We start from the raw sequence: 23,591 nt of genomic DNA, 5'->3' as shown, positions 1-23,591 counted from the left end.
ATAAAAAGAAGTGAACTGAAAAAGAATGTTTTAAATCTTATCATCTCTTTACTTACCTGGACAGTATTGGTGATATTTCCCTCACAGGCATCTTCTTTAACATGTTCTATGGATTTCAAGAAAGTGCACGCCGGACCCTATAGAAAAATTAACCAGTGAGTCCTAAAATACATTCACACAAAATGATGTCCTTCTATTTTTCTAGCATTTTCTTTAAAGGAAGCTCCCCAGCTTTAGACATCACAAATAGTGTTGCTCACGAATATTCGCAATTCGAATATTATTCGCGAATATCGCATATTCGCGAATTCGTGAATTTCGCGAATATAGCGCTATATATTCGTAATTACGAATATTCGTTTTTTTTTTTTTTGTTTTTTTTTCAAAGTACACATCACAGTGATCACCCCTCTCTGCTTCCAGCTTGTGTGGTGTAAAGAAGGCTGTAATACTACTGTGTGAGACTGGCGTGCGAAAAATCGCATATGCGAATTTTCGCGTGTGCTAATTTTGTATATGCTAATATTCACATATGTTAATTTTCGCATACGCGAATGTTCGCATATGCGAAAATAAAACGAGAATATAACGAATATGCGAATATTCGCGAATATATGACGAATATTCGCCCATATATTTGCAAATATTCGCGAATTCGAATATGGCCTATGCCGCTCAACACTAATCACAAACTGAGTCCTAAGGCTACGTTCTCATACAGTAAGTTAAGGTGTTTTCTAGGCTCTAAAAATCACCCAAAATGTTTTAGGGCTCATTATTTGCTGAAAATAGAATCCAAAAGAGGAAAAAATACTTTTTTGAGCTTTAAAATGGGGGCCCCAAAAAAAGTTGTGTGTACTCTGCCCCTAGACATCTTATCCACTATCCAAAGGGGACTCCCGTGATCTCCTGCACTCGACATTCATTTAAAGCGTGGGTGCCGCGTCGGAGGCTTGTGACGTCACGGCCACGCCCCCTCAATGCATGTTTATGAGAGGGGGCATGACGGGCATCATGCCCCCTCCCAAAGACTTGCAATAAGGGGCGTGGTGTCCCGAGCCTCCGCCCCACATCGCCAGTCATCTGGCATGGAGCGTACTTTGCTCTGTGCACCGGATGTCTGGGGTGCAGCAGCCGGGATCGAGGGGAAAGGGCATAAGATGTCTAGGGTGAAGTACTTCTTTAAGTGCCCAGTGTCTGCCCTTTAGCTGCCATTATCAGAAGAGAGGTGCTCCAATATGCACCAATAGACCTAATATAAAAAAAATTAACTAACTGCGCAAATGCTCTTATCAGTCAATAAAGGTAAAAGTCGGCACACCAACAAGAGGAATGACTTTCCACTGGTATTGAACCTGATGCCCTTCTTCAGGTTCAGCCTTAATAAGAAAAAGACAAGTCACAAGCAAGGCAATTTCAGGAACCTGTTTGTGACTTTTTTTTCTAAAAGGATGATGAAGGGCATCAGCCCAAAAACATTGTATACTATGTCAAATCAAGCAGAAATGCAAAAAATAAATAAATAAACTGGAAACAGAGTTATAGCCATTCTACTTGTCGGTGTACCTTTTAACTTTTTAAATAGACTTTTAAATATATTTGCAAATCATCTTGACTAAACATATTCTTCATTTTATACCTACTGAACCATTGCAGATGTATTTGCCTTCGTGGTAACAAACAACAAGCGCACTCCGTATTCTGATCATGGAGTCACGTTTTACTCTCTTCTGTTTGCTCCCTCTTGTTATACGACAAAGGGAAGTGGGACAGACTGATGAGTACTACAGGATCCGACTACATGGGATTGGTTTGAAGTCCATGGAGACACATATGTCTGAATTTGTATATAAAAAAAATTTCATGTGCTCAAGTGTTGGCTGCAAATGTGATCATACCCTTGAAGGTAAAGGATCTTAATCCTACCAGTATTTATTAGCTGCTGAATACTACAGAAGAAATTATTTTCTTTTTGGAACACAGAGCTCTCTGCTGACATCACAAGCACAGTGCTCTCTGCTGACATCTCTGTCCATTTTAAGAACTTTCCAGAGTAGGAGAAAATCCCCATAGCAAACATATGCTGCTCTGGTCAGTTCCTAAAATGGACAGAGATGTCAGCAGAGAGCACTGTGCTTGTGATGTCAGCAGAGAGAACTGTGTTCCAAATAGAAAATAATTTCTTCAGTAGTATTTAGCAGCTAATAAGTACTGGAAGGATTAAGATTTCTTAATAGAAGTAATTTACAAATCTGCTTCACTTTCTGCACCAGTTGATTTTAAAGATGTTTTCCACCGGAGTACCCCTTTAAGGAAAAGTTATGTTCTCTGAAATATGTATATTAGTATAAACTTGTGTTTGGTAGCATTACATACCGTGTTATTATGTTTTTCACACTCCTGCTCATCTCTGGATTTAGATTGACATCTGTCATATACTGTGCAGAGAGGAGAGACAATATAGGATTACATTCATTTAACAGGTTATTTGACTTATTTAGGGGCTTCGAGCTACTGTAATAAACTACTTTCTGGATTATATATATTTCTAATTGTAGGCTCTTTTGCTGTCTAAGGTGTACTGTATTGCACCCATTCATCTTAGTGCCTGAAGTTATACATAGATGTAAGGGGTACCGGTAAATGAAATAAACTTTTCACATGACCTAGGGACAAAATATTATGATTCTGTTCTGGTCACTAGAAGCACATTTCTACCAGCTCACTTTTGTGATTGGTCGGGGTCTGAACTCTCAGACCCTGATCGATCAAACCTTTTATAATGTCTAGACATATCAAATTATTTATTTTAATGGCAATTTAAAGACTATGTATAAAGGAGGTATTCCGCAGCTGTCTTTCTCTCTGCATACCGGTGTAATGGTAATGGTGTAAGTTTTATTTTTTACCTCCTGCTCCTCCTTCCCTCTCACCTTTCACAGCACATGCACAGAGAACCATCAGCTGAATTAACCCCCCCCACCCCCACCCCCCCTATTCTCTTATATAAAGAAAAAGGTAAATCCTAGACAATTTATTAGATTTTCAGTAGCTCAAACTGCATGTAGAGGGGGAAAACCACCAATGACCACCAATATGCATTTTTTTATGGCAGCCATTAAGAGGCCTTATTCTAGTCTGTCAACTTTTAATGGCGGGGCTAAAATAAGGTGACTGTGGGTCTCTTGTGAGGGGATTATGGGAGCTTGGCTGTCAGCAAGGAAGACATTGATGACGTATTTGTAGAATGAGTCATCAATGTCTGATTGGTGGATAGTTAAAGGGGTACTTCGGCCATAGACATCTTAACCCCTATCCAAAGGATAGGGGATAAAATGTCTGATCTCAGGGCACCCCACGATCTCCGTGCCGCAACCAGCATTCTCTGTCGGGCTGCTGCTCCAGTCTGGAAAACCTCTGTGTTTCCGGGACTGGAGATGTGACATCACGTCATGCCCCCTCCATGCATGTCTATGGGTGGGGGCGTGACTGCCATCATGCCCCTTCCAATAGATATGAATGGAGGGGGCATGACGTGATGTCACAAGGGGGCGTGACTTGACGTCATGTCTCCAGTCCCAGAAACACAGAGGTTTCCGAGACTGGAGCAGCAGCCTGGCATACAATGCGGGTGCTGCATGAAGATCGGGGAGGGTCCCAGCGGCAGGCCCCTGTGATTAGACATCTTATCCCTTATCTTTTGGATAGGGGATAAGATGTCTATGGCCAGAATACCCGTTTAACCATTGGAGTGGAGTTTTCCTAGACAAGAGGACCTATAGTGAGAAGATGGGAGAGTGCAGGTTTAAAAAAAAAAATGTATTCAGGAACAGCGCCACTCTTGTCCATAAGCTTTGTCTGGTACTGAAACTCCGTTAAACTAGAATAATAAGACACTATCATAAGCGTCATCCTTGGCATTGCATTTCCTTCTAGGAATACCCACAAAATTAGCAAGGTTTAAAATAGGGTTTTATTTCACAAAAAGCAAGCAAGTAAGCAAAGTAAGAGTCACAATCAGGGGCGTAGCTATAGAGGTAGCAGTCGCACTGGGGCCCTGGTGCCTAAGGGGCAGCACAGCACATCTGCCTCATGAGAGACCAGTATCATAATTGGCATATGGGGCCCTGTTGCAGATTTTGCATCGGGGCCCAGAAGCTAAAAGCTACCCCTCTGGTCACAATCGTCTTGTATAACACAGATCATTTATTTAGATTAAGGACCGCCTTAAAGGACAAGTATCATGTAAAAAAACGTATCCCCTATCCGAAGGATAGGGGATAAGTTTTAGATTGCGGGGGGGTCCGAGCACTGGGGCCCCCCACAATCTCCTGTTTAGAGCCCCAGCTCTCCAATACAGGCCTGCGTCACGACCCCCGCCTGAATCGGGGGCTGCCACGCCCGCTCCATATAGCTCTATGGAAGAGCCGTTCGGCAATCTTTGCCTCTCCCATAGAGATATATAGAGGGGGCATGGCAGCCCCTGCTTCAGGCGGGGATCGTGACGCACTCCTGTATAGGAGAGCCAGAGCTCTAAACAGGAGATTGCGGGGGGCCCCAGCGCTCGGACTCCCGCGATCTAAAACTTATCCCCTGTCCTTTGGATAAGGGATAAGTTTGTTTACATGATACTTGTCCCTTAAAGTTGCCACGTGGCGATGCCCCGGAAGAAGCCAGGTGTTGGCGAAACGTTGGGTAGCGGTGACTCATATCCCCTCTGGTCCACTTGGTAATACTATTCCTTATAATCTGTGTAGAGTAGGATGTCTCTTATTTAGCCCCTATGGGGGTTTCTTCTTAGGACCGCACTTGCGGCAAAATACCTATGTATTGCTAATCAATATGTTTACCTTTAACCCGTTACAATATATGTGGGTATGAGTCTCCATTTCCAGTTGTTTCTAGTTTGTGCTTTTATGGCTTTTTGTGTATTTTTATAACATGTCTGTGTATTTTATGTGTGTAATAAAATTTGTAATTATCCCTCATCACGCTGTTGTGTATGTTGTTCTGTTGTATTGAGATAGCGTGGGATTCACGCCTAGTGGGACACTTTTGTGATTCTATATCAGTAATTAGGTAAAACAATTGTGATAGGCATAAGCGTGGTACCCAAGGGGATGACAGGTGCTGAAGTGCAGGATAGCTGGGAGTATGGCGTGGTGGTATAACCAACATGAGGGGCCCCTGTAGGCCCAACAATGCTTTTATCAGAGGGTTTTACCCAGTGGTGTGAAGTGTAAGATTAATAAAACCAGACACTTGTATTATGCAGAAACAACTTAAAACTTTTAATGTTCTGTGCAGATATAAGCAAAATATAGTGTTTTATGTTACATGTTTTAAAGGGGTTATCCAGGATTAGAAAAACAGACCCATTTTTTTTCTCAAAACAGCACCACTCCTATCCTCAGGTTGTGTTTTGTATTACAACTTGGCTCCCTTTACTTCAATAGAACTGAGCTGCAATACCACACACAACCTGAGGACAGGCATGGCACTGATTTTGGAAGAAATAGTCTCTGTCTTTCTAAACCTGGATAACCACTTTAAGAGTGAGTAGTTGGTCACTGTCCCTTTAAGAGTTGCTATTTTTAGCAGATATACCAGGTTGAAAGTCGCTGGTGTGCTTTTTGCATGTATAAGTGAAGCTATTGAAATGTAGTTATAGACAGGATACAATCCAATATACGAATTTTCATGATATGTTGAGTACTAATTCCGACTATCAGGCTGGTCAACTCACAGTACCCTATACACATAACGGGGTAGTTGGTGCAGGGTTCTTTTAACCTTACAACAACTTCTCATGAATGTAGCTAGAAAAGGGGTAACACTGCATAAACATACATTGAAAAAAAATCTGGCGTGCACATACGTGATGCTGCAGGAACTTATATGACACAATGCAATAAACAACTGGTATTCTACTTATTATGAACCCTTTCCTATTCCGAGGGGCAACACAAATTTACGCCATAGCAGCATATTTTTGGGATCTTAGGAAACTATAGATAACTTTGTGTTAAAAAAAAAAAAACAATTCAGGAACTCTTACAAAATCTCACTTTTATGCAACATTTAGTAAGATATTATATCATATTGAACCACCAATTAAAAGCATTGTTGTCTTTGGAAAGTTAGTTTTGAAGTCATGTTTATTTTTTATTTGGTTTTGTTTATATGTGACACATTTATCATCAAGAGGGGTTGATAAATTTGGCGCACATAAGCAAAAAACAACAAATCACTTCAGAACACCATTTTGTATGTTTCTTCCTCTCCACTGAGACTTTTTAAAAGTGCCCTCCAAAGGAATTTTTGGCTTTGACTTGCGACATTTTGTAGGGGGTTTGAATGCTCACGAGCGACATTCCCACTTCATAAAGTTGCAATCACTAAAAACTAAAAGTTGCTTAGGAAAGACAGTTTACTACTCTATGCGTAAAGTATCAAACAGTCGCAAAAAAGTGTTTAGGTGTACGTGCAACATTTTGCTCGCCTGGAGTAAGCAAATAAACTAAACAAAAAAAAGCTCTAAATGCAATGATAAATCTCCCCCCTAGAGTCTTAGCAGACAATTGCTTCCTATTGTTCGAGGACTACACCTGGTCATCGGAACCAGTGAGAAAAGAGATTTAGGCTCATAGGATGGATGAATACACAAGGTGTAGGTAACTATTTAGAATCCATCAATTACATTTTTCTTCAGTAACCCATGAACCCACCTAAAAAGGACAACACACTTTATATCAGAATGGTTATGTTTCGGGCGAAACTGAATTTTATTGGCATCGGGTAGCCAGTGAAGGAATTGGCAGAAAAGTGGGGGATTAGTCAAGCAATAGGGTTAAGGATGGACGGGAGAGGATCAGGAGTCTTGGATGGAACTCCACAGAAAAGGATGTTGGAGTAGTCCAAGTAGAAGATGGGCACGCACAAGTATTTTTGTTGAGTCAAAGTTCAGAAAGTAGTGGATTGAAGAAATGTTTTTGAGGTGGAGGTGGTGAGAGGTAGAAAGGGTTTGTATATGTGGTTTTAAAGACGAGGCATAGTCAGATTATCAAGACGACTTGTGGGACTGGAGATAGGGTGGAACTATTGACTTGAATTTATAGAACAGGTGGGGGACTGAGCGAGATGGAAAAAAATTATGAATTCTGTTTTTTCCATGTTGAATTTTAGAAAGTGGGAGAAAAAAGGAAGATATAGCTGATAGGCAGTCTGGGATCCTGGAGAACAAAGAGGTGATATCCGGACCAGAGAGGTAGATTTGAGTGTTATCAGCAAAATTATGGTTCTTAAAGCCATGGGGTTCTATGATGTGCCCGAGACCAATGTATAGATGGAGAAAAGTAGATGCCCCATGACAGAGCCTTGGGGAACTCCAACAGCAAGAGGATGGGGTACAGGGGGTGGGAGAGTAGGATATCCTGAATATACTGTTGGTGAGATAATACAAGGCTGAGTCCATTACAAGGCTGAATCTGTGATTGTAATAGGAGGGAGTGGTAAACTGTGTAAAAAGCAGGGAGGTAAAAAAAGAAGGAACACAGAGTAAGGGTCTATTCACATGGCAGAAATTTTACTTCAAATTAAAACCCATAGAAATCTATGGTATTCCGCACTCCCATTCACACTTCTGAATTTCCGCTTGCGGAATTCCGCAGGCAGAAATTCAGAGGTGTGAATGGGAGTGCGGAATCCCATAGAAGTCTATGGTCTTTAATTTGAGGCAGATTTCCACAGAAATTCTACCATGTGAATAGACCCTAAGGCCATAGGACTTTAGCGGTTAGCAGATTATTGGTCAATGGGGTTAGTGCAGTTTTAGTAGAGTGGTGGGGCTGAAACCAAGTTGTAACAGGTTGAAAAGCGTGTTGGACAAGAGGTGGGAGGGCAATTCAAAGTAGAAATGTTGTTCAAGAAGTTTTGAGGCCTAGGCAAGAAGTAAGATGGGCAGTAGCTAGACAAAAAGGATGGGTCAAGAGATGGCTTTTTGAGGATAGGTGTGATACCGATAGAACAAACATCTGACATTGGGTTGATGAGTCCGATGACATGCCCACCTGGTTGTGTAGTCAGAGCTTCTGGTTCCTCTGAGGTTTTTTGAGACATGCTGTGTGATGTAACTGATGTCTCTCCGGGTGATGTTGTAAATGGAATGTTGTGGGTTTCTTGGACATCCAAAAGGGTGTAGGCTGTTGTGTCTCCCATGTTGACATTTGATGTCAGCAGTAAACCTGTAGTTGAACTCAGGACTGATGGAAAAGAAGTTTAAGAGCTTAAGAAATTAAAGTGTCCCAGTCATTAAAGAGGTTATCCAGGAAAAAACTTTATATATATATATATATATATATATATATATATATATATATATATATCAACTGGCTCCAGAAAGTTAAACAGATTTGTAAATGATTTATATTAAAAAATCTTAATCCTTTCAATACTTATGAGCTGCTGAAGTTGAGTTGTTATTTTCTGTCTAAGTGCTCTCTGATTACACCTGTTTCGGGAACCGCCCAGTTTAGAAGCAAATCCCGATAGCAAACCTCTTCTAAACTGGGCGGTACACGAGACAAACATAGATGTCAGCATAGAGCACTGTTGCCAGACAGAAAACAACAACTTAACTTCAGCAGCTGATAATTATTGGAAGGATTGAGATTTTTTAATAGAAGTAATTTACAAATCTGTTTAACTTTGTGGAGCCAGTTGATAAAAAAAAACTGGAATCCCCCTTTAACAAAAACATTTGACATGTCACAGAGACTTGTCAAAAGTTTTGATCATTGTGGATGATCACACCCGCACTTATTGTTAGAAAGAGCCAAGAGAAGCATGCAGCTGTGGGCTTCACTCCCTGGCTCATTGAAAACTATGTATAATCACAGGACACAAACTCCATATTAAGTCTATGGCGTACATCTTCTGCAACTGGATAGAGATTGCAGGCCCTGCTCCTTGTAATAATTGGGAGAGGTATGAAAATTAAGACCCTTTTGTGACATCAAAAGTTTTGCTAAATAGCATGGACACCTCAAGTGTTCCTACCCTGTAAGGCTGGGTTCACACTACGTTTTGTCCATATGGGGACCGGATCTGGCTGGGGGATGGGAAAACCAGGCCCGCCCCCATCTCATTCATTTGAATGAGCCGACTGGAGTCACATAGTGACTCCAGTCGTCTCATTTTTGCCCCGTATCCGGTTTTCTGGCCGTGGTATGCTGCGGTTATTAGTCCGGCCAGAAAACCAGATACGGGACAAAAATGAGCCAACCAGAGTCACTATTTGACTTCGGCTGGCTCATTCAAATGAATGAGATGGGGGTGGGCCCGGTTTTACCATCCCCCAGCCGGATCCGATCCTCGTATGGACAAAACTTAGTGTGAATGTAGCCTCACACATTTGCCACCAGCTTCACAACGGAAATATCTAGTTAAACTGTTCATGTGATATTTGTCTGTGTAACAAATGGTTTTGTATGCAATGGATACATACATCACAATGGTCCAATAGGCCTTTCCTATTTACCTACGAGATCGGGAGCAATAGCAGGGCTGATCTACATAGCTAGATCCCTTCCTACCATTGCCAAGATTGAAGATAACTCTGACCCTGGAAGTTTAACTTCTTAGATGCCCCAGGTAATAGTGATCACAGCATCTAGGTGTAAGCCCCGTCTACAGCAATATAGTGGAGTGCCGATGGGTTACCCTGGCAGCCTGGTCCTTAATAAAGGAACTATACTGACAGAAATCCTCAGTGTGTTTTATACTGGTCAAGTGAGTCCTAGTGGGATAAATTGTAAAAAAAAGTTAAATCAATTTTTTTATTGTAAAAAAGAAACAAAAACTAAAATAAACACCTTTTTCTCATATACTGCTTTATATTGTAAAAAATAAATTACTAGAAAAATTACACACCATTGGTATTGCTGCGTTTATAACAACCTTAAATATTAAGTTATCACATTATTCAGCATCCATGTAAATAGCATGATAACACTGTTTTTAGAACTGCTGTTTTTTGTCCTTCATGTGTCACAAAAAAACTAAATAAAAAGTCATCAAAAAGTCATTTAAATCCCAAAATGGTATAAATGAAAATGTCAACACTTCCTGTAAAAATAATAAGAATAATCTATTATCCAATTTAAAGAAAATCTACACAGCATAAGTTTAAAAATAAATGTTTTTGCCTTTGCTAATGATGGATACAATGATGGATACAATCCCACAAGACCTTCTACAAAATTCCATTGAATTGTTCTAAGACTTCATGGAGTCCATGGACTAAGCCCAGACCTTGGTAAGAGCTGTCGAATGGAGATTGTCTATTAGCAAGCATGGTCCTCCAGGTGAATACTGCTGCAAACTCCAGTTACGCTTAAAGGGGTACTCCGCCCCTAGACATCTTATCCCCTGTGCAAAGGAAAGGGGATAAGATGTCTGAACACGGGGGTCCCACATTAACACCCCCCCCCCCCCAACACGAGATTCGTTTAGAATGCCGGCTGCGGCACTGGTGACGCTTGTGACGCTGCGACCATGCCCCATCATGACCAACCATGCCCCCTCGTAGCAACTTGCCACTAGTCTATGGGAGCGGCTTGAGGCGATAAGGGGGTGGGGGCGTTGCCATGACATCACAAGCCTCTGGCGCCACATCTCTAGCCATCAGGCACAGAGCAAAGTTTGCTCCGTGCACCGGATGACTGGGGTGCCGCAGCAGAGATCCTTTGGATAGAGGATAAGATTTCTAGGGGCGGAGTACTCCGGTGGAAAACACCTTTTTTTTTTTTTTTAATCAACTGGTGCCATAAAGTTAAACAGATATGTAAATAATTTTATGTAAAAAATCTTAATCCTTCCAGTACTTATCAGCTGCTGTATGCTCCAGAGAAAGTTGTATAGTTCTTTTCTGTCTGACCAAAGTGCTCTCTGTTGACACCTCTGTCCAAGTCAGGAACTGTCCAGAGCAGGAGAGGTTTGCTATTGGGATTTGCTTCTGCTCTGGACAGTTCCTGACATCATCAGAAGTTTCAGCAGAGAGAACTGTGGTCAGACAGAAAAGAACTACACAACTTCCTCTGTAGTATACAGCAACTGATAAGTACTGGAAGGATTAAGATTTTTAAATATAAGTAATTTACCAATCTGTTTAACTTTCTGGCACCAGTTGATTAAAAAAAAAAATAATTACCCCTTTAAGCCAAGAAAATAGATATCACCAGACTATCAGCTGCACTTGATCAAACCTAAAGCCCTGCATTGTACTGCTCAACATTGTTTTTAATTCACCATAAGTCATGGTTTATGAAGAAGCTCTGTTAGTCATGACACAGGTTATCGCATACGGTAGCAGGTTGGCGACCTGATCCAAGGACAAGAGTGAGGCCGAGCTGCAAAACCAGATAATGTCCATGGACAAGGATGGTACTGTTTTCAGAAAAAATAAAGCTACTACTTTAGTATTTGATTTATCAACAAAGGTTCAAGAATTTGTTTGTATTTAGTATTAAATTATGCTGGAGTATCTGAGTAAGACTAACTACAGAACCGAAATATGCTCATCCTCCCTCCTCCATGGTAGATGTCCTTATTTTATTGAAAACTGAGAGAGACTAAGGGCCTGGCACTAGCAGGACTAGACTATGCTGGCATGTGTCAGGAGTCGAACAAGGCGATACCTGAATATAAATTGGTAGCGGCGGTCCAAACAGAGCATAAACCATCCAAGGATACTTTATAGATTGGTGTTGTCACAGGCGTGCATCAAGGGGGAGGCAGGGGCTCTGGAACAGACTGTTTCACGCAAAGGTTGCGCTTCTTCTAGCCGGTATGCCATATGGCATACCGGCTAGAAGAAGCACAACCTTTGCGTGAAAAAGTCTGTTTAACGCAAAGGTTGCACTTCTTCTAGCCGGTATGCCATACGGCATACCGGCTAGAAGAAGGGCAACCTTTGCGTGAAACAGTCTGTTCCGGAGCCCCTGCCTCCCCCGTGATGTATGCCTGTGACAATGCCAATCTATAAAGTATCCTTGGATGGTGAGTGCAGTCCCATGTTCTTTTCTTCTCGCAAGTCCTTCTTTTATTGCTGCTAGAGGTCAGTGTAGAACAAGGGTCAGGATTGATCAAACTGTTTTTCCATTAGATTGACAAAGAAACGTTACAGTTCTATGACTTCTAAGTATTAATAATAATTCAAGAAATCTGGAAGTCAGGTTTAACTTGGCACCTCACTCATTGCCTGATAGTAATAATGGAAGAACTCACATCTCCCATTGGGATGATGACTATAAATACCCACCTGGTTGCTGTGTTGTTGCCCCATGTTGCGTATAAACTGCCGTCTTTTCCGTGTTCCCATTGGATGTCAGTGGTGAACTAGTGGTTGTAGTCAGGACTGAAAAAGAAGTATGAAAGTAGGTGTTTCCCCCCAACATAGCATGTTACCACCAGACTTTCAATAAAAATTTATTTTTACAGTGGTGTGCACTTAATGAAACAGTCGGTGCATCGGGTTTTCCATTCAATGGCCTATATTTAGGATCTTTCCATCTCAATGCATGATTGGTGGGGGCCTTACTGGCAGGATAGCTATTGTTCAGCAAGACAAAAAGGTTGTAGCACTGCGGCTAACACCCTAGCCCATTTATTCTGCTGATTAGAGGACATTTTGGGAGTCCGAGCCGTATAGATGATACATTCATGAGCTGTTCTTGGGATCTCTCCCAGGATCCACCTTAAATGGGTACTCCGCCCCTAGACATCTATTCCCTTATCCAAAGGATAGGGGATAAGATGTCTGATTGCGGGATCCCACCTCTGAGGACCGCCGCGATCTCGGCTGCGGCATCCCAGTCATCTGGTGGACATAGTGAACTTCTCTCTGTGTCGGATGACTGGTCGTGATGTCACGGACACGCCCCCTCAATGCAAGGCTATGGGAGGGGACGTGTAGGCTGTCACACCTCCTCCCATAGACTTGCATTGATGGGGCGTGGCCGTGACATCATAAGTGGGGCATGACCATGATGTCATGAGCCTCTAGCGCTGAACTCGGCGCTCTAAACAAACGCCAGGGGCAGCAGGGGGATCGTGGGGGTCCCCAGCAGCGGAACCCTAATGATCAGACATCTTTTCCACTATTGATTGGTTAGGGGATAAGATGCCTAGGGGTGGAGTAGCCCTTTAATGTAACAGTGGGCGGCTGACTGCCAGGATACCCATCATTCAGCAGGAAAGAAGCCCTCCAGATAAAACTCCAGCCCCTTTATTCAGCAGATCGGGGGGGATTCCTGGGAGTCAGATCATACAATGATGGGCCACCCTAAGGCCATTGATTGAAAATCCCAGTAAACCTTTTTAAATAGTAACAGAATTACGTACCCCCACATACTTCATCCAATTTTACCAAAGTAATGCAGCTGGTTCCTTGCGGTTGTTTACAACCCTCAGTACAGTAGCAAGATTGTTTCGTACAAGTGGCTCCAGTAGGACAGTCGGAGTAATCCGTACATTTATCTGCATGAAACAATGACACCAATATGAATTATTCACTAGAGGTGAATGACACATGATAATAAAAACATGTCATGACATATACAATACAATATAAGGTGAGAACCCCAAATATAATACACAAGGAAAGAAATGTCCAGCGCAGGAAGTGGGATTCCAAAACTTTATTGTGGGAAATCCGATATCAGAAAACAGGTGGTGTCATGTGATGCGTTTCAGATGTTGTGCACACTCTTAAAGGGGAACTCCAATGAAAAACTATTTTTTTCTTCAAATCAACTGGCTCCAGCAAGTTAAACAGATTTGTAAATTACTTCTATTTAAATATCTTAATCCTTCCAGTACTTATCAGCTGCTGTATGCTACAGAGTAAGTTGTGTAGTTCTTTTCATTCTGACCACAGTGCTCTCTGCTGACACCTCTGTCTGTCATAGCAAACCTCAGCTGCTCCGGACATTTCCTGACATGGACAGAGGTGTCAGCAGAGAGCACTGTGGTCAGACTGGGAAGGACTACACAACTTCCTGTAGAGCATACAGCAGCTGATAAGTACTGGAAGGAATAAGATTGTTTAAATAGAAGTAATATACAAATCTGTTTAACTTTTTGGCACCAGTTGATTTAAAAAAAAATAGTTTCACGGAGTACCCTTTTATTCATACATAATGTACGATTAAGGGTGTGCACAACTCCTGAAACGCGTCACATGACACCACCTGTTTTCTGATGTCGGTTTTTACACAAAAATGAATAGCCATTGTCTTCATTATGTGATCAGACCAGAAGCATGCAGAATATTTCCCCTACACTCTTTATGGCCAACCATTCAGGCAACTTCTAGGACAGAGTTTCCAAAACGTTTCATGTTGGGGACACCCATTTTTAGACATGCATAGTTTTGTGACACACTCCTCACCATACCACGAATTGAACGTATGACACATCAACGTAATAACAGCATTACAAATGTGACTGATATTCCCCCGGTACCATTTTATTCCGCCTTCCTCACCCCCTGTGGCACTTCATCCCTCCCTTGATCACCTCCTGTGCCATTTCATTCCCCCCACCTTGATTCCCTCTGTATCACTTCATGCCTCCCTCTGCCTTGTCTACCCCCTGTGCCATTTTTCTCCTGACAGGCTCCTCTCAGGGCGACATAAGGGGCATCAGTCGTCAGGGGCTCCGTCTTGTCAGTTCAAGATCAGGCAGCAAGGGCCATGGCCATTTTAGACCAGTGACCAGCGGCTTCTGCTGCAGGATGGGACGGCCCCACAACACCCCTTGGGAATGCTGCTGAGACACTAATGTGTTGCGACACCCAGTTTGGAAAACCCTGTTCTGCAACTTTAAAAACTCCCCCCTCTTTTTTTCTCTTGTTTCTTGTGTCAAGCTGTGTCAAATGTTTTACCCTTTTGCTTAACTTTGATATCCACTCAAATCAGATATGGTTGATCCAATAGACTTAAAGGACAAGGTTATACCTATATCAATTTCTGTACCATTTACTGAGCACTAGGTGGCACTAATGACCAACAACTTAGAATGTTAGGTTAGTTTATGACAGAATCCATCAGCTGTCCTGGATTAAAGGGGTACTTCGCCAGAAAACACCTTATCCCCAAAGGATAGGGGATAAGATGTCTGATCGCGGGGGTCCTGCCGCTGGGGAGCCCCGCGATCTCAGGGCCCACAGTGGCAGCATCCAGAACATGGAAGCTTGTTGCTTCAGTGTTCATGATGTCATACCACGCCCCCTCCATCCATTTCTATGGGAGGGGGCATGACGGTTAGTACGTAGCCGTCACGCCTCTTCCCATGGACATGAATGGAGGGGGCATGTTGGCTGTAGTCGTGCACCGGATGACCGGGGTGCCGTAGCAGAGATCGTGGTGGTCCCCAGTGGCGGGACCCCCGTGATCAGACATCTTATGCCCTATAGGGATAAGATGTTTTCCGGCGGAGTACTCCTTTAACTCTTTTGGGATCTTCTCAGATTGCACATTTTTAGCTTGTCACATAAAACTGTGATCTTATACTGGTGGCCGCGCTTGCACATTGTCCTGTCCTTTTACTTCTATGGCAGAATGGCGTGGTTCTCGGGAATCGTGCATTCTAAAGCATTTGCAGTAATTCCTGGCCCCGGCCTCCACCAGCTCATTTAGCCCCATAGGTTTCAATGTGATTGCTGCAGGGCACTTGTACGGAGCTGATGTGTGTTCTCCATGCTGGCACTCTCATCTGTATATGCAAATATGCATCCTGGGGGAAGCATACAGTTTTTTTTTAGCAACCATGATCTGTTGTCTCCCTGTTGCCAAAATAAACAGTGTGCTTGCCTAAGATCTGCACTGTTATCTGCCCATTTGCGTGTACAGATAAGAGTACCAGCATGGAGAAAACACAGTAGCTTTGTACCTCTTGTGATAGATCCAGTGCTGGAGCAGTCACATCATCCACCAATGTCCCGCCCTTAATTTGTCAAAGTGAAAGTAGCGCAGTGCTTGCAACAAACTGAATGGGGCAATTAGTACTGGTGTAGTGCCCATAGACCACGCAACTGCTATTGGGCCTGTGGGACAGGAGGGCCTGATAGCGCTGTGTGGTTTGCCTGAATCAGCCCCTGCAGCACCTATCACAAACCTTCCCCTTCCCGCACCTTCCTGAACTATACAGTCGGTACAGTAGAACTTACTATGTAGGGGCTGGACTGGGGATTTACCCAACAAATCCAATTATGATTTATGCTATGGAGCCCTGAGCCTTAAGGAGTACCTGTCAGGATCTTGTTAAATTTTATAATCCTCCCAGTTCACTGCCCCATCATGATAAACCACCCCCTGCCTTCATTTTTTTATTTGTTAGTTTTTATTACCTTCATATTGCTCTGTATTTTCTGCTCATCTCAGTCAGATTCACAGACTGGGAAGGGGCGTTACCCAGTAGGCGTGACATCATCTGAAGCCATACAGGGGAGAACTTCCTCCCTCACTCTGCCACACACAGCTCAGAGCAGTTCAGTGTTAGATGAGCTATGATAGGATACGGCTGCGCACCCCCTCAGCACGCCAGACTGCATTTCCTGATTATGGACTTCTGCCAGACCTACAGAAGTCCAAAGTCTGTGCAAGAGTTTGGGGGAAATGTGCTCTTGACAAGTAGGGAGACACCTAGTGGCAGCTTTTTTAAACACAAATAAAACATAGAAAACTTAATTTTTTTTTAATTAAACAAAGTACACTAGAAAGATTTTTTATTTACCATAGTGCAATAGCAAAAATTACTTTTAATGAGAGTGCCGATTTAAATTTAAACCAGATGGAAAGGACATACCCAGGGTTAGGGTCCAATATGGTCCAAGAAGAGGCATTTATTTTCACGAGCTTTGATGAACGTAACACCTTTTTGATGCTATACGTTTTCATTGAACTCAACTGGCCATGATGGTGAGTAACAAAATGTCTGGATACATTTAAGATATTACACTGCCTGGGATTTAACATGTCATTGGCAGGTTCCAAGAAACATGTCCTACTTTACCTGCCTGGCACAGGTCATCATAATTACTGGGACACAATGATATACACAACATTGATGCAATTATAGGTTATGTCATTCTTAAGAGTAAAATTCATAGAGTCCCGAAATTTTTGGTTGTAAGGGTACGTTCACACGTACAGGACATGGACCTGCTGCATATTTTGCTGCATAATTTCTGCAGCTGATTTTGCTACTCATTGAAGTCAATGGGGTTGATTGATCCAGAGTGGATTTTAGTTTTCTTTGTGTTTTTTTTTCCCCCAACAGGTATCTTCCACGGTGTTTACTGATTTTTCCCTACATATTGTTTTTTGTTTTTTTTTACTATTGCCGGGGTTTCCAAACCTGAAATCAACCACATTTCAGGCCTGGAAAACATTAGAACATTAGTAAATATGTTGAACTTTCAATACTGTTGTGGACATGCCTCTTTCAATGGCCACGCCCCTTTTCACACATCAGTCACGTCCCCTTTTTGAGATTTTTGAATGAAAATGGAGTGATCGTGTTAGAAGGGTTTTTTGGTTGCAAATTTCAGCCACAAAACCTATGAAAAAACCATCATGAAATCATTTTAAATAACCCCCAATGTTTGGTAAAATCAACAAAAGAAAATATGCAGCAAAATATGCAGCAGATCCTGTATTAGTGAACATACCCTAAAGGGGTTTTCTGGTTAAAGGGGTACTCCAGTGGAAAAAAAAAAAATTCAAACCAACTGGTGCCAGGAAAAAGTTAAACAGATTTGTAAATTACTTCTATTAAAAATTCTAAATCCTTCCAGTACTTATCAGCTGCTGTATTCTTCAGAGGAAGTTGTGTAGTTCTTTCCAGTCTGACCACAGTGCTCTCTGCTGACACCTCTGTCCATGTCAGGAACTGTCCAGAGCAGGAGAGGTTTGCTATGGGGATTTGCTTCTACTCTGGACAGTTCCTGACATGGACAGTGGTGTCAGCAGGGAGCACTGTGGTCAGACTGGAAAGAACAACAAGAACAAATGGGGAGCACCCACATGAAACCCCCAACATCACAATGGACCCTTGTATACGGGTGCCAAGAATGCAGTACTATTGTTGAGCAGGTACTGATAGTGCACAATAACCCTATCTAATTTAAGTAATTACCCGTGAAGAACATACTGGCGGTCCTGTAGATGCACCCAACCACCACCTAGGCACACGTTTTGACACTCTTCGTCGGGACTGTAAAAACATGTATCAATGTAGTGGTGGGGTGCATCTACAGGACCGCCCATATGTTTTCCACAGGTAATTACAAAAGTACTCTTTTCTTAAATGGGCACTCTAATTAAAACTAATTTTTGCCATTGCACTCCGTATAGTAAATAAAAAATCTTTCTAATGTACTTTGATAAAAAAAAATTAAGTTTATTTATGTTTAAAAAAGCTGCCACTAGGTGTCTCCCTAATTGTCCAGGTCACATTTCCCCCCATCTCTTGTACAGACTTTGGACTCCTGCTGGCCTGGCAGCAGTCCCATCATTGCTCATTTCACACTGAACTTCTCTGGGTTGTGTGTAGCCAATCATAGCTCATCTCACACTGAACTGCTCTGGGCTGTGTGTAGCCAATCATAGCTCATCTCACACTGAACTGCTCTGGGCTGTGTGTAGAAGAATGAGCGAGGAAGTTCTAAAGGGGTACTCCACTGGAAAACGTATTTAAATCAACTGGTGCCAGAAAGTTAAACAGATTTGTAAATTACTTCTATTAAAAAATATTAATCCTTCCAGTACTTATCAGCTGCTGTTATGATCCACAGGAAGTCCTTTTCTTTTTGAATTTCCTTTCTAGTCTGACCACAGTGCTCTCTGCTGACACCTCTGTCCATGTCAGGAACTGTCCAGAGCAGGATAGGTTTGCTATGGGAATTTGCTTCTACTGGACAGTTCCTAAAATGGACAGAGGTGTCAGCAGAGAGCACTTGTGGTCAGACAAAGGAAATTCAAAAAGAAAATAACTTCCTGTGGATCATAACAGCAACTGATAAATACTGGAAGGATTAAGATTTTTTAATAGAAGTAATTTACAAATCTGTTTAATTTTCTGGCACCAGTTGATTAAAAAAATGTTTTCCAGTGGAGTACCCCTATAATATAGGGGGGTATCATAAGGCTGTAGGGACATAGGGGGAGATTCATCAACCTGTGCAGAGGAAAAGTCGACTAGTTGCCCATAGCGACCAATCAGATCGCTTCTTTTATTTAAAAAAAAAAGGCCTCTGAAAAATAAAAGAAGCAATCGGATTGGTTGCTATGGGCAACTGGTAAACGTTTCCTCTACACAAGTCTTGTCCCTGAGTGGTGCAAGCCCAGGAACCACCTGGGATAATTTACCGTATATACTCGAGTATAAGCCAACCTGAATATAAGCCGAGGCCCCTAATTTCACCCCAAAAACCCAGGAAAAGTTATTGACTCGACTATAAGCCTAGGGTGGGAAATACATCATCCCCCCACGTCATCATTGAGACCCCGTCATCATCACCACCTGTCAATCCTTTCATCAGTGGTCTTCAACTTGCGGACCTCCAGATGTTGCAAAACTACAACTCCCAGTTTTGAAACCTCTGTAGGTCCACAGGTTGAAGACCACTGCGGCCTTCGTCATCATCCAGACCCCCCTTTAGTTTTCTACTCACCTCCCCTCGGTGGGAAGGAAGGGTGCACTGGTCGGGGCCATCTATGCTGCAGGGACCGTCCGGTGGGGAGGGTTAGTCGTTCCGGGCTGTCCATTTTCACCGGGGGGCCCCTCTTCTCCGCTCCGGGATGGCCCCGGATTAGTGATGTTGCCTTGACGACGACGCACAGGGACTTCATGCGCAGGCTGCGAATGAACGTCCCTGTGCGACGTCGTCAAGGCAACATCACTAGTCCGGGGCAGGCCTGGAGCACGGAGAAGAGGGCCCCTCTGGTGAAAATGGACAGCCCGGAACGACTAACCCTCCCACCGAACGGTCCCTGCAGCATAGATGGCCCCGACCAGCACACCCTTCCTTCCCACCGAGGGGAGGTGAGTAGAAAACTAAAAGGGGGTCTGGATGATGACGAAGGCCGCAGTGGTCTTCAACCTGTGGACCTCCAGAGGTTTCAAAACTACAACTTCCAGCATGCCTGGACAGCCGATGGCTGTCCGGGCATGCTGGGAGTTGTAGTTTTGCAACTTCTGGAGGTCTGCAGGTTGAAGACCACTGAGAAGGGATTGACAGGCGGAGAGTTCACTCGAGTATAAGCCGAGGAGGGCGTTTTCAGCACGAAAAATCGTGCTGAAAAACTCGGCTTATACGCGAGTATATACTTTTTTGTAGTCAACAATACTGAGCCCAGTCACCAAGTGGCCAGATTCTTACCTGTGCATTCAAAGAATCCAGTTACTTTATTTAGCTTAGAAATATATCCCCTCCTATTACAGGCACAGGGGAAGGGTTTTCCAGCGCCACAAAGTTCTGGAGGAGAAAAAAATTAGGGGTCAGACAAAAGCTTGGGAAATATGACAGAATTAAATATACAAATAAGTTACACTGATAAAAAAAAAACACCTGTGTGGTGTGCATGTATTGGTGTAAATAAACTTCATAGAACGCTGGTGAAACCTTTTATATTATAAAGTGTATCTGCCATTATAGTGTTTTTTTACATGTCTTAGGGATTGTCATCCAAGTATTCAGACCCCGACGATCAATAGTGGAGAGAGAAGTGCGCAACCACGTCTTCTCTCCCTGCTCTCTGTTTTTGTGAGCGAGACCGTACCATAGACTTACATTATAAGACTATCTCTGTCATGTGAGAGAGCTGGTAGAGAACGCGCTAAGCGCACACTTCTCTCTGCTCGTTCTACTGATAGGTCAGGGTTTGAACACTCAGACCCTGACTGATTAAAAACGTTTCATATATCTCTGACATATTTAACGTTTTATAGAATGACAGTGCCCATTTTAGGATTGAAGGAACTGACAAAGATAATGGGGGAGATTTATCAAAACATGTGCAGAGGAAAAGTTGCCCAGTTGCCCATAGCAACCAATCAGATGGCTTCTTTCATTTTGCAGAGGCCTTGTTAAAAGTGAAAGAAGTGATCTGATTGGTTGCTATGGGCAACTCAGCAACTTTTCCTCTGGACAGGTTTTGATAAATCTTCCCCTATATGCTAATATGTTCCCTTACAGGGTACTCCGCCCCTAAACATCTTATCCCCTATCCCTAACCCATAGACTTGCATTGAGGGGGCGTAGTCGTGACATCACGAGCCTCCGCCCCGCATCACCAGTCATCCGGCACAGAGCGAACTTTGATCCATTTACCGGATGTCTGGGGTGCCTAGATTACAGGGGGTCCCCAGTGGCGGGACCCCCCGTGATTAGACATCTTATCCCCTACTATCCTTTGGGTAGGGAATAAGATGTCTAGGGCAGAGAACCCTTTTAAAGGTTGTTTTTTGTTTCTTTTTAAAGGGGTTATCCAGGAAAAAACTATTTTTATATATATCAACTGGCTCCAGAAAGTTAAACAGATTGGTAAATGACTTCCATTAAAAAATCTTAATCCTTTCAGTACTTATGAGCTTCTGAAGTTAACCCCTTCATGACCCAGCCCATTTTCACCTTCATGACCTGGGCATTTTTTGAAAATCTGACCACTGTCACTTTAAACATTAATAACTCTGGGATGCTTTTACTTATCATTCTGATTCCGAGATAGTTTTTTTGTGACATATTCTACTTTATGTTATTTGTAAAATTTCACTGATATTTGCATCCTTTCTTGGTAAAAAATATAAAAATTTCATGAAAATTTTGCATTTTTCTAACTTTGAAAGTCTCTGCTTGAAAGGAAAATGGATATTCCGAATAAATTACATATTGATTCACATATACAATATGTCTACTTTGTGTTTGCATAAAAAAATTGATGAGTTTTTACTTTTGGAAGACACCAGAGGGCTTCAAAGTTCCGCAGCAATTTTCCAATTTTTCTCAAGATTTTCAAAATCGTAATTTTTCAGGGCCCAGTTCAGGTTGGAAGTGGATTTTAAGGGTCTTCATATTAGAAATACCCCATAAATGACCCCATTATAAAAACTGCACCCCCCAAAGTATTCAAAATGACATTCAGTAAGTGTTTTAACCCTTTAGGTGTTTCACAGGAATAGCAGCAAAGTGAAGGAGAAAATTCTATATCTTCATTTTTTACACTCGCATTTTCTTGTAGACCCAATTTTTGAATTTTTACAAGGGGTAAAAGGAGAGAAATCACCCTAAAATTTGTAACCCAATTTCTCTCGAGTAAGGAAATACCTCATATGCGTATGCAAAGTGTTCGGCGGGCGCAGTAGAGGGCTCAGAAGGGAAGGAGCGACAATGGGATTTTGGAGAGTGAGTTTTTCTGAAAGGGTTTTTGGGGGGCATGTCCCATTTAGGAAGCCCCTATGGTGCCAGAACAGTGGACCCCCCCCCCACATGTGACCCTATTTTGGAAACGATACCCCTCATGGAATTTAATAAGGGGTGCAGTGAGCATTTACACCCCACTGGCGTTTGACAGATATTTGAAACAGTGGACTGTGCAAATCAAAAATTTTATTTTTCATTTTCACAGACCACTGTTCCAAAAATCTGTCATACACCAGTGGGGTGTAAATGCTCACTGCACCCCTTATTACATTCCGTGAGGGGGGTAGTTTCCAAAATGGGGTCACATATGGATATTTATTGTTTTGCGTTTGTCAGAACTGCTGTAACAATCAGCCACCCCTGTGCAAATCGCCTCAAATGTACATGGTGCGCTCTCCCTTCTGAGCCTTGTTGTGCACCCCAGGAGCACTTTGCGCCCACATATGGGGTATCTCCGTAGTCGGGAGAAATTGCATTACAAATTTAGAGGGTCTTTTTTCCCTTTTACCTCTTGTGAAAATGAAAAGTATAGGGCAACACCAGCATGTCAGTGTAAAAAATTTATTTTTTTACACTAACATGCTGGTGTAGACCCCAACTTCACCTTTTCATAAGGGGTTAAAGAAGAAAAAGCCCCCCAAAATTTGTAAGGCAATTTCTCCTGAGTACGGCAATACCCCATATGTGTCCCAAAACTGTTGCCCTGAAATACGACAGGGCTCCAAAGTGAGAGAGCGCCATGCGCATTTGAGGCCTGAATTAGGGATTTGCATAGGGGTGGACATAGGGGTATTCTATGCCAATGATTCCCAAACAGGGTGCCTCCAGCTGTTGCAAAACTTCCAGCATGCCTGGACAGTCAATGGCTGTCCGGCAATACTGGGAGTTATTATTTTGCAACAGCTGGAGGCTCCGTTTTGGAAACAGTAGCGTACCAGACGTTTTTCATTTTTTGGGGGGAGGGGGGCTGTGTAGGGGTATGTGTATATGTAGTGTTTTTTACTTTTTATTTTAGGTTAGTGTTAGTGTAGTGTAGTGTTTTTAGGGTACAGTCACATGGGCAGAGGTTCACAGCAAGTTTGCCGCCGAAAGTTTGAGCTGCAGCGCA

The 23,591-nt window shown here is 42.6% G+C and overlaps 1 protein-coding gene across 4 annotated transcripts in view; it reads right to left on the bottom strand.

Annotated features, from left to right (window-relative positions):
• LOC130367843 (adhesion G protein-coupled receptor E3-like) overlaps window positions 1-23,591 on the bottom strand; it is a 114,096-nt gene that overhangs the window by 23,635 nt on the left and 66,870 nt on the right. For 3 of the 4 annotated variants that reach the window (XM_056570715.1, XM_056570713.1, XM_056570714.1), the window contains exons 4-9: window positions 20,444-20,539; window positions 13,402-13,536; window positions 12,320-12,415; window positions 8,070-8,261; window positions 2,377-2,438; window positions 57-137 (exon numbers count right to left, since the gene is read on the bottom strand). In XM_056570715.1, the coding sequence (XP_056426690.1) occupies window positions 57-137; window positions 2,377-2,438; window positions 8,070-8,261; window positions 12,320-12,415; window positions 13,402-13,536; window positions 20,444-20,539 (662 nt within the window). The remainder of the gene's footprint in view (window positions 1-56; window positions 138-2,376; window positions 2,439-8,069; window positions 8,262-12,319; window positions 12,416-13,401; window positions 13,537-20,443; window positions 20,540-23,591) is intronic. The other variant, XM_056570717.1, reaches the window with a different exon arrangement.

The sequence above is a fragment of the Hyla sarda genome, chromosome 4 (assembly GCF_029499605.1).
Source record: "Hyla sarda isolate aHylSar1 chromosome 4, aHylSar1.hap1, whole genome shotgun sequence".
NCBI classification, from domain to species: Eukaryota; Metazoa; Chordata; class Amphibia; order Anura; family Hylidae; genus Hyla; species Hyla sarda.
This window is presented reverse-complemented; position numbering and strand designations above follow the sequence as displayed.